Source organism: Tiliqua scincoides, chromosome 4 (genome assembly GCF_035046505.1).
Source record: "Tiliqua scincoides isolate rTilSci1 chromosome 4, rTilSci1.hap2, whole genome shotgun sequence".
NCBI classification, from domain to species: domain Eukaryota; kingdom Metazoa; phylum Chordata; class Lepidosauria; order Squamata; family Scincidae; genus Tiliqua; species Tiliqua scincoides.
Window position 1 is genome coordinate 27,906,534 of NC_089824.1, and position 18,563 is coordinate 27,925,096.

An 18,563-nucleotide genomic window follows, 5' to 3' on the forward strand; every position below is an offset into this window, starting at 1 on the left:
GGTTTCAAGTTTGGACAAATTGTCAACCAGGGAGAGGAAAAGTGATGCTGAGGCAGTATTATTATTATAGTTTAAAGAAAGGAATACAGAAGGTCGCCAACTGACAGACCAGTATCCAACTTTAAAATGTTACCAGTAACCAACTTAAAAATGGACCCTCAAAGCCTTCAGGGTTTTGAAGCAGGTGCAGCTTCTTTACTGGCAGAACAAACACAAGTTGCTTCGAGACAACCAGAGTACCACAATAACTCTGAAAATAGTGACCCCTTGCTCTGGTAATGGGGAAAAACCAAGAGTTCCATAACACTGGAAGATGCTGTCCAAGAAAACATTAACACTGTATGAAAAAAAATGGGCTCTGAATGGAGGTAACTCCAACAACCAAACACAACCACCTTTTATTGCTATCAAGCAGGAAAGGAGGTGGGGGAAGGTTAAAACTGAGCTTGATCAAGACATCCTACAGCTGTCATCTCTTTAAAAAACAAACACAAAGAAAATCTTAGTCTAAATCAGTGATACTCAAACTGGTGGGTCGCGACCCCCCACCTTGTGAAAAGCTTCCCCTGTCCTTTTAAGGAGCGGGGAAGGGAACAGGCAACGACGTAATTCCCAGGATTGCGTTGCTAAGGATGGTGAAAGGGTTTTTTTTATAGTTACTAAGGGCTGGCACAAGGTCCAGGAGTTGCAGGAAGCCCTGCACAGCTCTCCCCGAGTCTTAGAATGTTAGAAAAATAAAAGTGATCAGAAACTAATGAGAATCGTGTTGTTGTCCTCACCCCCCCCCCCCCCGCAAAGGCCTTGGGAGTTTTACGCCCAAGAAGATGTAGAACTACTGGGCTAAATCTCGTTGTTTAGTTATGATGTGTGACTAAAAATTAAGGCCAAAGGGAACATTTTTATGACAACACCCTTGTGTACTGTAATTCCTTTGGCCAGTGGACAACCAAGCATCATACTTCTGCATACAGGCAAGTCTTTAGAATTGCACTGGATCCCTGGATTATAGATATCCAAGGTATGAATGGCTGCATAGCACTTTCACACAGGTACAGTACAGTACAGTACAGTACAGACTCCTGGAACCTAACTAGTAGTTAGGTAGGGAACTTAGTGTACAGATTTCACTTTATAAAGCCCAATGCTGCCATCTAGCTTTCCCAAAAATAAGACACTCTGGAGGATCATTTCTCACAGGGTGCATTTTTACCTTGTATACGTACTGTGTACACACACACCACTTAAGAGCTGTCTACGTAGGCATGTACCTGCGATGGAGAATGGCAATGGGCAAGGGTCTTGCTACTTGTGTGTTTTGTTTCCTGTAATGTGAAAGGAGATCCATCACAAGCCACTATTTCAATGGTTCCCAAGCTCACCTGTGATGTGACACATTCCTGACGGTGCTGGTCACAAACCCGGGAGTGCCGATAATGCAATGTGTGACACAATGAGGCACTTATTTCCAGGTTTGTGCCTGGGGAAAAAGCCTCAAAATCAGCATAGAACTGGCCACGGAGGGCAGAAGGGTGCAAACGGCTACTCGAATAGCACTCAGGTCATGGAGCACTGCCCCTTCCTCTATGGTCTGCAACGCTTGTGCTGCCAAGCAGCTCAGCCGGCCCGCAGCCTGAGATGCCTCTGGAGACTCATGGCAATGCCTTAGGGCAGGAGTGTCACTCATTTCATACAGAGGGCAGAATAGCATTCATCATGCCTGCTGAGGGCTAGAAGTGATGTCATTAAGCAGGAAGTGTTGTCATTAAACAGGTTATACCAAAAATAAGCACTTTTTCTCACTTAGGAACTCATTAGCTGCAAACGACACAGAGAAAATGCACAAATCTTGACCATATTCCAAGATATGGGAGAGCCCAATTTTCATGTGGGTTGCCCTTTCAGCAGTAACACCTCAGCACTGCTTAGCAGCTGAGAACGTAAGGGCCAGATAAAAAGCTATCGTGGGCCGCATCTGGCCCCAGGCCTTATGTTTGACACCCCTGCCTTAGGGCGTCATGACGTAGTTTGGGAACCTCTGCACTAGCTGAATCCCTCTTAACAGGGAACAAAACATAACCAACCAGGCTGTGAACAATTGTGCAAGCTTACAAAATCTACCCAGAGATTGTGCAAGCCTACCCACCAAGATTCTTGTAGAGTTGGGGTGCATCATTGCTGCTTCTTGTTGGAATTGAGGAGACCACTGTCTCGGGATGGGGGTGTAGGAGAAGGAGAGAGGGGACAAAGGAAGAAAGCGTGGAGGAGGGATTGTGATTGAGAGATTCAGAATTCTGGTGGGGAGGAAGTTGATGATTCACGTGGTTCCTCCTCCAGTGGACCAGGACATGTGGCTTCCCTGGGCTCCACTGTTGTTCCTCTTCTTTTGGGAAGCCAGCAGGTGGAAGACCTCAGCTCTGGAGGCCTGCCCGCCCTCCTCATCATTAGACAGCAGGACTTGCTGTCCTGCCAACTAGAGCCATCTGGTGTGCCCATCTCCCCTGCCCTCCTTCATCCCTCCCACTTCTGAGGTACACAGGTCCCAGTCATCATAGCAACAGGGACTCTACCAGAGTTGTTGTGAGCTATGCGGATTGTCCCTAACTGGTTCCTGCCATTTCTTCCAACTGTGAGGCTGGGCACAAGGGAGAGGTGGGATATAACAGATTTTTAAATCAATAAGTGTTGCAAAGCATGGTGCACATGTCTTTAAAGAAATATATAAATGAGGAGCCAGTTTACTAACCTATAGCCCAGTTCTGTGTCCATACAGGTACCACCATTAAAACAGGGGTTAATCTGGTAGGATGAACAGGAATGATGCTTCCTCTCCCGAGCCTCACAGATACATTGGGCACTGCTCCATACCGTAACAGCAGCCAGCAAAACACTTCCAGAAGAGATTATTGTGGGATGAGGGCTGAACTCATGTTTGCTGATGCATCCAGTGCTGTGAGAGCAGTTTGTATCCAAACACTCATCTATGCCAACTTGGGTTATGCTGATGTTCAAGATGGTTTCCAGCTGCAGACAAGATGTAGTTTAAGGTTGTGTTCCTTTTTCTGACTTGAATAACTAAAAGCAAAGTCGCTAACATACCTCTGGCATACTAGAAGTGCAATTCAAAAACAAGCTACACAAAAAATGGCATCCAATTCAAAAGTAAATGGGGTCTACCACAGAGATGCAGTGGCTAACGTGGCACCATCTTGTCCCCAATACAGAATCATTACAATGGAGGTGGCCATGTTTTCTAGCATCAAGCCTGCTGGAAAGATTGTTAGTACAGCAAGCATGCTAGAAGGTGATAAACAAACGCAACTCTACCATGCTAGAAGGTGGAAAAACAGCTCTCTAGCGCTTCCAGTGCTGGAAGCTGAAAAACAAAAGCATCCTAAGTATTTTTCTCCCATTCTTTTTGTTTTAATAAAAGGAACTAAACACAAACCACAATCTAGAAAGGATGAGAGCCAATTCAGTGATAGACAAGGTGAGTCAGGCTGCCTGAGGTAGCAGAGGGGGGCAGGCAGCACCATGCACCCATTAGCCACCTCTGTGACTGCCTCAAATAGTCCCCATTTGATATCTTACCTGTTCCCTCTGGCTTCAGGAACTCCATGGTTTGAAACAGAGTGGTGGACGGGACAGAACAAGGAAGCTGAGAGATGCACTGGCTTCTCTCAGCTTCCTTGTTCTGCCCCAATCGGCCATGTTGCTTCACAATACTGAAGCATAACCAGGAGAAAGAAGCAGGTAAACAGGGATGGAGATTGCTATAGCAAATTAGGAAGAAGGCCCCATGCCAACCATCACTGTTATCTTCTCCTCTGCAGGCAAGGAGACACAGCAGTTGCCCTCTTAGACCATCCAACTTTGTTACATGTTCATCCACAAGCAAAGGTGGCAGTAGCACCCTACTCCCTGTTACAGAGGAGAAGACAGGGTGCATGCCTGCCTGCCCCCCCAAGTGGAGGTAGGAGGGGGGATGCCTTCAGCAGCTATTCCTCCTTAGGTCATGCCTGGTAAGGATAAATTTTTATCCTTAGGTAAGGATAAAGGCCCAGTTGTGAGCAGCAAGCTTCATCAAAAAGAACTGCAAAGCAAAAAAGAAAAACGGGTGTTTGTGGGGGAAGGGGAGAAGCTGGACATAGTGTCAGAATGAAAGAAGCAGAGAACAGAAACAAAATGTTTGAATACGGCAGGTGGTTGCCATGGTTAAAGGCTGTCTTGCTGATGTTCCCCAGAATTTTGCCTCCCAGTTTTTAAAAGGGTTGACAATCATAACTCTGCCTCTGAAACATTTCAAGCTACTTCACAATGGTCCAGGATACAAGGAGAATATATGTCTCTCATCACCAGCAACGTCACATAAGTTCTTAGAGATACCTTCAAAACACTCTCACAACCACAATGCAAATAGCACCAATGACAACAGATTCATTTGCTGAGATAAGAATAACATTTCTCCAGCAAGTCAATTTAGTTCTTAAGAGTGCTAGGAAACTACAATAGAATGGACTCTTGGTAGCTGCAAGGGATCCGTTCCAGGACCTGCCACAGACAAGGAATTCTGCAGATGGCGAAGTCTATGGGGGGAGGTATCTGCCAACAAACTGGAAGTACCTTTCAGATGCCTCTGAGAGGTCTTCTGAGACGTGGGGAGACAATGCAAGGAAAGCAATTCTGGTTGCATCCAGGAGGTCTCTGGCCCCTCCAACCACAGGCTGGCATTGGCAGTAAGTTAAATCCACAGATGCTGAGCCCGCGGATAAGGCGGGTCCACTGAATCAAAGAAGCTTGCTGAGAGAAACGTGATCTTGATTCTGCTGTGCATCCTGCACACAAAACCCCCACTTGGAGAGGCGCATTCAGAACAAAGTGTGCAACAGAGACAAAACCAACAAGGAGTCCATCAAACACCTTCAGCAGATTTTTAAAAAATTGCTTACAATACAACATGCGGTCGAAAAAAAAATGCATACCCTTGTTTTGGATACAGCAACATTGCCATTAAGTTTTTCTGCTTTGTAGTAGGGTGATCCATGAACTGCAAACCACACATCTATTCCTCGGATTTCACCTGGACTGTTGAAGACACTGAAGATGTGGATATTTTCAAGCTGGGCTGGTATGACTTCTGAGAAAAGCTTCTTCATTTGGTTGTACTTACTTTCACTCTCAGTCGGCTGGTGTATAAACTCTTCTGCAGTAATATCTGTAAAAAAAACAACTTTTGTATCTTTGCACCTAGGAAAACTTAAGTCTATAGTAAGAATTTTAGAGTTCACAGTGGTTCTAGTTCATGGAGAGATCCACACCTGCTACCCAATTCAGAACTTTTTTGAATCTTTTCAGCTGTTTCTTCTCTGAGGCAGCTTTATTTATTCTGCACAACATTTCTGGTCATTCTGATTAAATTAGTTTTAGAGATGTTCCAAGATCACCCTATTTCTATTGGGGGGGATTTTGACGCACATTCTGAAGCCGGCTTTTCAGGTCTGCCTGGATACTTCATTGCTAACTATGGATCTAACCCAAATAGTAAGTCATTTCATGCATACTGCAGGGCATGCTGGACTTTGCCCTGGCCTGGAATTAACTGATCTGGGAAGGGTGCCAAGACAGCATCATTGTCATGGTCAGATCATTAACAACAGCTGGGTCACTTCTCCACCTTCCTATGACCCTGTTGAGAGAAAAAGACCCAAACCCTAACCAACTTTCCATCTCTGACATAGCTGTGCCAATGGGGCATCTGCTGCATCCTGAAGTTGTGTGTGTGTGTGGGGGGGGGGGAGTCACAGAGGCATCCTCAAAATAAGGGAATGTTTGTTCCCTTACCTCAGAGCTGCATTGTCCTTAGGTCAGTGCTGGAAAATTGGTTAGGACTGAGCCCTAAGGGTCCAATCCTATCCAACTTTCCAGTGCCGATGCAGCCACAATGCAGCCCTGAGATAAGAGAACAAGTGTTCCCATACCTTGAGGAAGACTCCATGACTATCCTTCCACTGCAGGATGCAGCACACACCCTGTTGGCACAGCTCCATCAGCACTGAAAAGTTGGTTAGGATTGGGCCCTGAGGGTGCTAGGTTGGTCTGTCCAAGAACCCAGTTGGGGAAAACTGTTGCACAAACAGTTGCCCTCTATCTCCTGATCTATCAAGGTAAGACCAATGTCCTGGACCTTGTGGCTTTAGACAATAGTCTTTAACCTAGAAAACATATCCTGAAGATGCTGTTATAGAGCCTAACTACAGATACTGAACATCATTAGGGATTGACATCTCAACTGCTGGATTTAGTGGGCATTAATGAAACTGAATATTTGGCCAGCCTCTTTTACCTCTTATCCTGATAGACCCTGCATTGCGAGCAGCTTCTTCTCTGATTTCCTTCACAACCACCTTTACAGTGGAGACCACATCAGGCCAGATGCCATCTGTAACTTTTACTCTTATATCATAGGTTCCAAAAGAAGTTCCTTCTTTTATACTTAGTAAACCAGAGTTATGATTGAGCATAAAATTCCTGCAAGAAAAAAAATGCATGGCATAGTTCAATCAAACTGTGACCAATGCAACTGCACTGCCTGCTACCTGTGCATGCTGCTTAACTGTTTTTCCATTTCTGTGTAGGCCTACTGCATTTGATGTGCATTTGCTCCTGGCTGTTCACTTCCCCCATTAGTTGCAAATCTCATGCCTGTATGCTTACTTTTCAAGCTCTATCTTAAACAGAGCCCCAGCCAAGCCCCCCAAAAGATCAAAAGATTCATGGATCCAGAATAGTACTGTTTTATAGCTTTAGGTGTCAGTGTTGATCTAGTATGATTTATTAATTTAGATGCTGCAAGAAGGCAATCCACACGTAATCATTTCAATAATTTTGAATTTATAGTGCTTCTCATATAAACTATCTTGCTACTGATATAATTCATTTTAAGCCCCACCCCCCCTTAAAGAACTGTTGTAGTAAGGACAAGTAAAAAGGGAATTCACAATTCCTTTTTGGATCAACTGATTTTCAAGAAATGTGGGGACTGGATTACAAAAATAGCACTGCCTTTGGGATTTCAGAATTTAATTTTGGGCTGGATTAGGAAGCAGACCATGAGAACTGGAATGCAACCCTCCTTGTGAGAATGAGCAGAGAGCAGAGAATGAGCTTCCTAAGTGGTACAAATGCAAGAGAAGGAACAGAAAGAAGGAATGTGTTATGTGCCTATCAAAAAGTTACACTGCAATCATTTTAAGGACAATTATCTATTTCTAAAATATACCTACATCATTAATAGAAATATCTTCAAAAATAAAATGACAAATTACCTGGGTGCTTTCCCTTCAAAGTGATATGTCTTGTGATCCCAGTCATCATTATCTGGAGCATGAACCCTGCCCAGCACAGTTGTGGGTATGATACCTAAAATAATGGAGAAAAGGCATGCTTCCTTAAAACTGAGGACATATTCTACATATGCATCAACTTATTATAAATTTCATAATATTATCTCATGATTTTACTTTTCAGATGTTCTGCAAATATTCCATGTCACTAATGTCAGCAACAGCTGCTTTCAGTGATGAACCAGGGCAACATACCTAAGCATCTTTTTGCATGTCCTTAAAAAAAACCTAGAGTTGATTATGTCATGGGCCCATCCAATTGGATGGTTTATGACCATTCCTACCTGCCCTTTAATCTAGACAGGTGGGTTTAGATGCTCTGTTGTCTGTTGCACACCAATCTCAGCAAGTGGGTCGGTTAGGCAGGAAGACAGACGAGAAGACAGTGGATCTGCAAAGCAGCCTGTCCACTTGGCCACAGGAGCTTTCTGTCATAGTACTGATTTTAAAAGGTGTCACCTAGGATAATGGTGACTGCAGCAGCGTGATGCAGAAATCTTTGGAGGAGGTTGGGGCAACTCAGAAGCCTCTGGGGGGAACCAGAAGGGATCCCCAAAGGGGAAAAAATTATGCAAAAATAGGAGAAAATCAGGGATTTTCAGCATTCATGGCATTACTCAGCAAAAGAAGTGAGGAAGGGCACTGGGAGTCAGTTGGAGAAGGGGCGATAAGAATATAAACATAGTTGGGATGTAGACAGAAGCTGTATCTCCTGAATACACTCTACATGTGAATGCAAGGCTTCTTTTCAAGGAAGGCTTGTCTACCATAATTGTTTTCATTATAGAATCCCTCCCAAAACTAAGATTGAAAAAACTGAAAACAGAGGAGAGGCTGTAGCTCAGTGGCATGTTTTGCATACGGAAGGTTTCAAGTTCAATTTCTGGCGTTACCAGAAGTGGGAAATGATCCCTGTCCGAAACCCTGGAGATAGGGTCAGGAAGTGTAGTTAATACTGTAATAGACGGAGCAAGGGTTCGACTCCATATATGGCAGCTTTCTGTATTCAAGAGTGTTATTACAAACATATTAAACCTGCTCAATCCTCTCTTGTGCCCCTCCCTCAAATGAGTGAACATTCGCAATTCTTCCAAATGATGTTCTTGGCTGGGGAAACAAGGAAAAGGAGATCCATTTTGGGGGCAGCCACCCAGAACACATTTACAGATGGAGCCTCTTTATCCCGGATACCCCCCATGGATACTGAAAACTGCGGATAATGATATATGCTGTTTTCAAAGTCTGCCTTGCTCTGGTCATGTCCAGAGCCATTCTGAGCCTCTCTGACCCTCTCTCCAAATAGCACCCGGAGCAGTTTTTTGATGACTTTTGGTTTTTGGCAAAAACCGGAAAAACCCAGCCATGACTGGAACAAGGTACTGGTTGCGTCTGGGAGGTCTGCTGCAGGGTAATCTGGGGGTTCAGCATCCAAGGTGAGGTGAATCTGTGGGTGCTGAATCTGCAGATAAAGAGGCCCCACCTGTATACGTACTGTAGTTCCAAACGCAAGAGGGAAGCTGCTGCAAAAAGGATCCTCTCTAAGACACCATGTTAGGGAACAGGGAATACCACCTTGGGAACAATCAGTTCGAGACTGCTTCATCATGATGGGCTTACCATTGTAACTGTAGACGAGGCAATCCATGAAGCCAGCAGCATGAGGATGGTCATTCTGGTCTCCAATAGTAACAGTTAAGGTGTTAGTGGAGCTCATGGGTGGGTTCCCACTGTCAGCAATCAGGATTTTCAGATAAAATTCCTTGTGTACTTCCCTGTCAAAGGTATGCAATGCAGTCAGCATTGCACTTCCATTATTGAAATCCTGCAAACTAAAGTAAGTCACAGAGCCAAAATCACTCAGTAAGTGGAAGGAGAAAGGCGCCCCATTTGCTGGGCTGTCCCTGTCTTTAGCATACAACAATATTGATGTATCATTCATCTGGACAGTTTGAGGAGAAGGAGTGTTTTCCCAAACTATCGGGTCATATGGAGCATCAAACTCTGGCCCATTATCATTTACATCCTGAAGAGCCACAAGAACAGTGGCGCTGCCGCTCAGGGCAGGATGCCCCATATCCACTGCAGTGACCACAAGCTGGTACTGTGACACAGCCTCGTAATCCAGTGATCCTGCCACCGTGATCCAGCCATCACCAGCCACAGAAAACTGCCAGCTTGGGTCTGACTTGTTTAGGAGACGGTAAGAGAACCTTCCGTTCAGCCCAGAATCTAAATCCACAGCAATAACCTGGACAACTTTAGTACCAACAGGTACATCTTCTGCCAGACCTGCCACTTCATAGAACTGAGGGAAAAACATGGGGGCATGATCGTTGCAGTCCTCCACATATATGACACAGTAAGCTATGGAGAAGAAAGCCATGTCCTCCACTTTCAATGTCAAATTAAACACTCTCTCATGAGGTTTCTCAAAATCTATCCATTTCCTCAGTCGAATCACACCACGCTTCTCTGCTGTGATGGTCTCAATGAAGAACTTGCGATCCTCATCTCCATCTAGGATGCTGAAAGTCACCACAGCATTCTCTCCTTCGTCTCTGTCAGTAGCAGACACTTCAGCGACCACAGTGTTGAGGCTTGCACTCTCTGATACAAAAGCCGTATACATCTTTTGTGTAAAGGCTGGAGCATGGTCATTGATATCAGTCACCAAAATAGTAGCAGTCCCTGTTCCTGTAAGACCTCCTCCATCCTTAGCTTCAACCACCACCAGATACTTTTCTTCCTTCTCCCTGTCTAAGGATCCCAGCATAGTGGAAATGGTCCCGGTAAGTGGACTGATCGCAAACAAGTTGAGGTTAATCTCATTTTGGACATTCTGAACAATGCTGTAGGTTAACACAGCATTCTTCCCAGCTCTGGGGTCATCAAGGTCTACCGCCAACATCTCCATTACAGCTGAGTCAGCTGGAGAACTTTCAGGAATCTGCCCCATAAAGCAACCATCCGAGATACAAAGGAAAAGAGGTGGATTGTCATTCACATCGGTCACTTCTATGATTACGTCTGCAAAGCCAGTGAGGCCCTCACCATCCTCATCTGTAGCAAGAACAAGGAAGCGCCATACAGATCGCTGCTCTCGGTCTAGCTTTTCATTTGCGATAATCTCTCCTGTGAACTCATTGATACTGAACTCACTTTGGGCACCTTGTCCGTGCAGTGAGTAGCGAAGGGCACTCTGATCAGCTTCCTGATCAGGATCAGTAGCAGAAACCTGAAAACAAGTAAAAAGATTGACTGGGAGTGGAAAAAACAATAACGCACCCCATGTCCATAAAGCAGCTGTCATCATTAAGCAGCTTAGTAGAGGCAAAGAAATTCTACTGTGCTATAATGTAAGAATTCTTAGCAGCTCAAAATTCACATTATATGAATTAGGAACTTCATTTCAAAAACTGCAGTGGTTACATAGGAGGCAGAGATTAGAAATGAACTAAACAGGAAGATACTCACCCTGTGCCTGTAGGCAGGGAGCCTGTGCAATGGAAGATCAGGAGATCACCAGGTAGAAGATGTGGTGTTGTCAGCGATTCCCATGTTTTGACAGCTGGTTGACAGCACTGGGAAGGGCAGAGCTGGCTCCACAGCTGTAATCAATCAAGGCCAATGGGGACTTTGACAGACACCTGAGCTTCATTTGATTTTGATGGGACTTTGCATGGACATGGAGTAACGAGGTAGCTCACAGCTGAGCTTCATTTGGATTTAACCAGGGTTTGCAGGAATAAAAGGCAGCCCCAGAAGAAGACCTACACCCACACACAGAAGAAGGGACTGCCACAACTCTGCTGGAGGATCACAGAGGAGGGACTCTGACAGATCTGCATTGGGCCCATCCAAGGAAGAGGACGCGGGGAAGCTGCTGGATTGGACTGGGAAGATTGGACTGTGTTTTGAAGCTGCTGTGGACTTGGACTAGATGCTTCAGATCTTTACCCACTATGGGCGCAATCCTAACTCCTTATGTCAGTGCTTTCCAGCACTGGCATAGCGGTGCCAATGGGTCATGTGCTGCATCCTGCAGTTGGGTGTCACTCACGGAGGCCTCCTCAAAGAGAATGTTTGTTCCCTTACCTCAGAACAGCACTGCCTTTACATCGGTGCTGGAAAGCACCAACATAAGGGGTTAGGATTGTGCCCTAAGTTAAGTGGAGTTTTGGGGACGGGAAAGCTTCTGGACAAGAGGAATTCCGTTTGTAGCAATAAATTTTGTTAACTGCTCAAACTGATAAGGAGTTCTGTTTAGTCCTTTGCACACCACAGCTGCTGTTTCTGGAGAAGGGGAGGAATTAGCCAAAGAAGTGGGCATTAGAAGGGATATGGAATATTTTGGATCGACAGCCTGACTTTTGGAGGGAGGGGCAGGCACCACATCCCTGGCTAAAGCTCTCGGGTTTCCAAGATTGTTCTGAGCAGGCAGAGACCCTATTGATACAGAGACCACAAAGAACCACTGTTCTTGTCCTTTTCCCCCCTGCCTCATACACAAGTATTTCAGCACAGTCATAATACATAGCACAATGCTCATTTGTAAGTCCTGCCCAAGCTGATCCAGCATCCAAAATAGACCCAAATTCAACTGCCTGATTCAAGCAGGGATGTGCACACTTCTCCTGTTCCATCCCTATTGCTGCCTCACCTTACCTTCACCATTGCCACCACTTTCTTTAAAATGGCCGGGGAGGGGAGGATCCTGGAAATGGAAATTCTCTGCTCCCAGCATGCTCCCTACGCAACCAGTTCAAAGGAAGTGACAGTGGCGATAGAAGCCCAGAGGCAGCTTCAGCTCCACCAGCATAATCCTGCACAGCACAGCTGCAGCAGGAAAGCTGCACCTCCATTCTCTTCTCCCCATTCTTCTTGAAAGTCCATAACAGAATAGGGCAGTGATCGGTTGGAGTAGCCAGGCAGGCAAAGGACAGGAGTAAACGGTGGCTGGACACCAAGCTTCACCTGCCAGTTTGCTGCCTCACTCAACCACTGCAAAAAAACTGCCCTTTCAGTCAGCTTCATGGATGGGCCACTCCTGCTCATTTATTCTGCTTTATAGTGATACTTTGTGCACATCAGTAAAGCAGGGGGAAAGAAGACATGAACAACATAAGGTGTGTTTCTCAAACTGTGGGTCAGGACCAATTCATTTCAATGTGTATTTTATTTTTAACATATTGAAGCTACCATGGAATGTGATTGCATTTGGGGAAACGTTACAGATCTGTAACACAACTGGCGACTAAGTATATATTTTTAACAATGATAGTCAATGGGGTTTACTCCTGAGTAACTGAATAAGATTGCAGCCTTTGGGATATTTGGGGAAATATTTTTAAACAGATCAGCAACTGCTAGGGATTTAAGTATTTACATTTTAAGTAAAAATGTACTTATTGTAAACTTTTAATTTACATACTTAATTTATTTGATTTTGTCGTATGGGAGTGTTAAAAATGTTACTGCTTGATGATGGCACTTCCAGCCATGACATCACTTCCAGGTTAATGACATCACTTCTAGAGGTTTCCAAGAGATTGCAGTTTTAAAAAGTAGGTCCCGGTGCTACAAAGTTTGAGAACCATTGATATAAAGGGTCTCCCAGCCTGACTGAATTCACAGGGTTGTTAAGAATAAAATAGAAAACTTCATATATGCTCAGTTCATTCCTGAAAGTGGGATATGTCTAAGACTAAACAAATTAAAATGGTTTACCTGTACAACAACAATGGGAAGATCAGCAAGCTCTTCCAAGATACTACTGTGGTATTCGTTCTCAGAAAACACAGGGGCTTCATCATTCTTATTTATTACGTTGATGATAATCAGAGTTTGGTTCTCCCATTTTCCATCAGAGGCTACCAACTGGAGCTCATAACGCTGCTCTTGTTCATAGTCTAGACTCTGAGCAATCAAGATTGTTCCTGCTTCTGTTTCCACATCAAAATCTCCTCGTACATTTCCTGAAGTGATCTGATATCTTAGCTTGGCATTGGATCCTGAAGAGGAAACAAACAAGGTTACCATCAGACAGTAGGGTAGCCGGAGGTGGGGGGAGTCAGTGGCACAGTAAGTTCTGCAGGCGCCACAATAAGCTGTGTAAGTGTTCTCTCCTACTTGCCGTCAGAGCCATTTCGGGAATAGATGTAGATCTACATATCTACAGGTGGTCTTTTGGGTGTATCCCTCTTTCCCCATTTCTCCTATCACTGTGTTGGGGAGAGGTCAGGAGGAGTACAAAATGGGTCAGCCTTTCAGCTCATGTTACGTTAAAAAGAATATTAGATGTTATTATAAAATCAGATAGGGATGTGTCTGACATTATCATTTCAGAAACCATAAACACAGCCCATAGCTGAATAAACTTATTTTGTGCAGTATGCTGGACCTGCATGCAATTTTTTTGTCATTACACCTCTCTCTCATACAAGACCACTGCAACAGCAGGAAAGGAAAAAGCTTTTCTCCTAAATGCATCATCATTTTAAAATCTGAGATTCTTCAGCCAAGATTATGCAACACAATAAAGAGAGTGCAGATTCAATACCTTCATCTTTATCATTTGCAGTTGCTGTCAAAACAGCTGACCCAATGTCCTGGTCTTCATCTACATGAATTTCATACACCAAATGTGGGAAAACAGGAGCATTGTCATTTATATCGCTAATAAAAATCCTCACATAAGCTGTGTCTGAGAAAAAAGCAACAACAAATTATTTGTTTCTAGAGATTTAGGATATTGCAACCTTACCACAGCACTCGAAACTCAAAAACATAGGGCTTTTCTGACACACAAGGTTAAGGCTGCATAAGAGTTAGGGTTCATTTTCAGGATGGTGGTCTTTGCCTTACAAAGTGATAGACATAGGCTCCTCCCCTTTTTCTTTAACTTCTTAAAAACCAAAAAGGGACATCAAGCCTCCTCTCAAGCAGCCAGTCATCTTTTCTCCCCACAGTACCAGAGTACCACAAAAAAATCAGTGAGGGCAAAAGACAGGTAGAGCCACTCTGACACTCCTTCCCTGCTATCAAGAGAGGTTAAAGAAAAGTTAGAAAGCCAGCAGCTCTGGCTTTTTTTTTTTCTTTTACAAAGGAAGTCCTCCATCCTTTGCTAAAATGAATGGGGGAAACAAGGGAGGGGGGAATTTGCAATGAGATGAACACAAGCAACAACAGATGTATACCAACACTGAACAAGAGTTATAGCACTAAAAAGAAGACAGAAAGCTATATTTTTAATAGAATGCAAGGAAGAGCACTCCTATCCCTGGGTGCATGTCAGTAAGGTATTCTTACTAACTGGGCAAATAGGCACCTTTTAAAGTGGTATCCTCTTAAATTAAGTAGAAGGAGAGCAACGTTTCTCTTCACCCTAGTGTGGCATGCTTTCGAGTGGCTGTTGCCTCTTCCGCATCTTTCTAAAAAAAATTGCGACAGCCCAGGGGTCAGGGAATCACTTAGATTTATCTTTCTCTGTAAACCACTTTGTGTACTACTTTTTGTTGAAAAAACAGTATATGCAAATATTCTTAATAATAGTTTTTGAAACAGTTCATTGAAACTACTGCAAATATTTTATCTGACGGTGCAAGCTAATGCTCTGTTTTGTTAAATTACACAAAAGATTCTGCCATTTCTATCCAGCAATTTCAACAGAGCTGGTTGGTGCATCTTAGCTCTTCAGCTTCAGACCCTGGTTACAAAATCTACTGAGGTTACCTGTGTTAGGTTGCCCATGTAGACCAGGCCTGGCTGATTCGGAAGAATCCTGAGACTGAACTTCAATCAAGTATGATTCTCTCTTCTCTCTATCAAAAGATGCCTGAGTGGAAATGATGCCTGACTTGGGATCAATGGAAAAGTACTGACAATCTTCACTAGAGTCCTTCAGCATTAGATAGTGGACCTGCAGTTGGGGAATATTCCAAGTGAGGCTTTATGCTCTATAATTATGATCTGCAGATTATCTTCATGACAACCTGAAAACAGGTCATCACTATTTTGTAAAATGGAGAAATAAAAGTCAGAGAGACCATATTGTCCATGCCTGTGCAACAACATGAATTCATACTTAAACAGCCCCCAAACATTTCTCATTGTACAAATTCCATTTCTATGTGGTTTAACGGTTTTTGTGTTTGCGTCCCACTTCTCCACATAGGAACTGTTCCAGAAGGTTCCAGGACCTTGAGGCTTCCTTTGGAGATCACTCGGGGTTTGTGCTGTCTTTTTTTACTTCATTGACAAACATAAAGGTTTGAACATCTGGATGGTTACACGGCATGCTCCTGCAAGCAACCACAACTAAATGCATCTTCTAAGCATGTCTGCAGTTGCCAGCTGGCAGTTCTTTCTTTTAGCTTTACATTAAATCTCATGTCAGTCTGTCTTCTTCCAGAATCTGCCAGCTCATGTTGCCTTCTGTTTTGCTCATGAACTCAAGAAGACAACAACTTATACCTTAGCCCCTCCTCTCAGGCAGATCCTCAGGGCTTCAACATAAGCTTCTATTCAGAACCATCAGGGAGTTAAGAACCACTAACAAGTCTACCTGCTTATTAACTTAACAAAAACACTGGCTGGCCAACTGTTCCTTACTGGTAACCTGGTATAATATACATCAGAATTGTGTTCTTTAAAAAAAAAATGTTGACCTAAAATGCTAATTGTTGAAAAATTAAGGGTTCCAAATAATTATGGCAGATTAAGGAAGGCAAGACTTATATTATGGATAGAAATAATTCCATTCAATCTGCATGACACTTGTAACATGTTTCTACCCCGTGCAAAAGATGGCAGCTGCTGTGAAGGTCCAAGATAATATACATGCTACACTTCAGGTGACTATCAGTAGCCTCTTGCACAAAAACCTTGAGCTGGGCAAACAATAACATTGCCCCTGAGGGGAAATGGGAAAGCAGGAACTGGTTATGTCTTCCTATCTCACTTATAATAAGAACAAAAACAGAGCAAACCTCTCCATGGAGTCCAGAGTCTGAATCAGTAGCTAAAACCTGTATGACGGAAGTACCAATATCTGCTCCTTCAGGTACAGAAACTTCATAAGTAGAAGATGTGAAAAATGGAACATTATCATTGACATCTGCAGAACAATAGGCATATTTAGCAACTCAGTTTTAATTTAGTACTTCAGTGTTTTACTAAGAAATTATCATAAAGCAATGGCCAGGAGAATGGAGGTGATGTCGACGGGGAGGTCAGTGCCAATGGATGCTGGGCCTCTGCACCACTCAGATGACTGCTGGGAGCCAGCAGTGGTAAGTTCCCTCCTGAGTAACAGGGAGGCATTCCAGGGCAAAGGGAGGGGGGGTGAAACTGAACGGGGGAGAAGGTGGGCAGACAGGGCAGTTCAAGTCTGGGAGAGAGGTGTGGACGGCAGCAGAGGTTGCCCTCGGATTCTATTCCCCATCCTGTACCTCAAAGCCCTACATGGGTCTACTCAGTTCTGTGCCAGTGACTGAACTGGCACAGATCTGAGTAGACACACAGGGGCTGCTGGGTTCCAACAAGAGGTAAGGGAACCAATGTTCCCTTACCCTGAAGAGGCCTCTGGCTGCCTCCCTGGTCCTGCAGGATACAGTGGCAGCCATTTTGGCACTGCTGTACCATGGAACGGGCAGCCCATTTGTAAAAACGTAAACATCAATACCAAATGCTTTTGAATTGCACTCCAAGTTCTTTTCTTTCAACACCAAACTGCTTTTAAAAGTTAAATCATTAACTACATTTCAATTTAGTGACCACTCTATTCCTAAGGGGCAGGTCACATGAGGTTGCTCAACTCACAATCTTCATTAGAGGCCCTTCTCCTCGTATCAGTCAAGCTTAGGCAGGTAGTAGTTGGAGAGAGGGTCTGCTCAGTCATAGCACCTCACATTTGGAATGCTTTCCCCAGAGAAGCTCCCTTGGTGCCTGCTCTGATGTCTTTTCCAGAGGCAGGCAAAGATTTCATTTATCCATACATTCGCTTTATAGTTGTATTCACAGCATGCTAAATAGCAGGTTTTAATTGTTACTGCATAGTTCACCTGCTGTTTTTGTGCTTTATACTGTCTTACTTGTTGAATTTTACTGTATTTTTCTGTCTTTGTAACTGTGTGTTTCCATGGGAGTTTATACTTAAGGGTAGCTCAAAAAGTTTTTAAATAAATGAACAAACAAGCACAATCCAGTTGGGTGGATTTTTAAAAAAATAGAGAAAACCATTTTTAAAGTCAACAACCCCTCAATATACATCCAATAAGGAATTCTTCCTTTCAAAAACATAACTACTAACCTGATATATTAACATAAACCGTGGTGAAAGATGCTAAAGGAACCATGGCCACATTTTGAGCCTTTACATTCAGCGTGAAAAACTTGGTGGTCTCAAAGTCAAGTGGTTCAGCAACCAGAAGTGAAGCAGATCCATCTGCTCTGTTTGGTTTGAGGTAGAAACGGACAGGCATGTTAGTCTCTGGAACCTGACCTTCCTCTAGGCTATATGTGACCCTTGGATCATCGAGAGGAGATGTGGCTTTGATAGTCTAAAAATAAACAAACAGAACTGCAAAAAGTGGGAAGGTATAATTGCATTACATGAACAAAAAGGGGGGGGGGTGAACCAAAAGAACTATGTTGTGTTTTATCTACTCAGCCGTGTCCAACTCAGTGATTTTATAGGTGAGAACTTTTCATGCTACCCTATCAAGTACAGCTTCATTCAATTGCTGGATGTTCATCTGAGTCTCTTTAGATAGTATCAAGCCAGCACATTCTTTGCCTACCCCTTCTTCTTGTTCCACTAACAATGCCTATCATCAACTTCTCTAATTAATTTGCACACATGGCATGGCCAAAGTACATCAGACACAGTCTACCAAAAGAACTAGAAGCCAAGAAATGGGAGGTGATTTTAAGTTGTGATGTAACATGTTGCCTTCCTCCTCAAAGATAAAAACATATTCTTCCACTCACCTCAGCAGCTCACTTGGTTAGCTGTTTCTGTCACTAGTTGCCTCTCAGTAGGCAACCAAAACATATTTATTTTGCTCCTGCTAACTGGGCTAAGAGGCACCTTTTAAAGTTGTGCCCTCTTATATCTAGCAAGGGGAGAGTAAATATCCCTCTTCACCCAAACATGGCATCTCT

At 43.7% G+C, this 18,563-nt stretch overlaps 1 protein-coding gene across 1 annotated transcript in view; it reads right to left on the reverse strand.

Moving 5' to 3' along the window:
• Window positions 1-18,563, reverse strand: part of LOC136648280 (neural-cadherin-like) — a 66,087-nt gene that overhangs the window by 16,670 nt on the left and 30,854 nt on the right. Inside the window, exons 13-22 of the mRNA XM_066624396.1 lie at window positions 17,710-17,959; window positions 16,388-16,515; window positions 15,132-15,318; window positions 13,960-14,103; window positions 13,128-13,411; window positions 9,018-10,635; window positions 7,323-7,416; window positions 6,341-6,525; window positions 4,980-5,212; window positions 2,744-3,021 (exon numbers count right to left, since the gene is read on the reverse strand). Coding sequence (XP_066480493.1) covers window positions 2,744-3,021; window positions 4,980-5,212; window positions 6,341-6,525; window positions 7,323-7,416; window positions 9,018-10,635; window positions 13,128-13,411; window positions 13,960-14,103; window positions 15,132-15,318; window positions 16,388-16,515; window positions 17,710-17,959 — 3,401 coding nt within the window. The remainder of the gene's footprint in view (window positions 1-2,743; window positions 3,022-4,979; window positions 5,213-6,340; window positions 6,526-7,322; window positions 7,417-9,017; window positions 10,636-13,127; window positions 13,412-13,959; window positions 14,104-15,131; window positions 15,319-16,387; window positions 16,516-17,709; window positions 17,960-18,563) is intronic.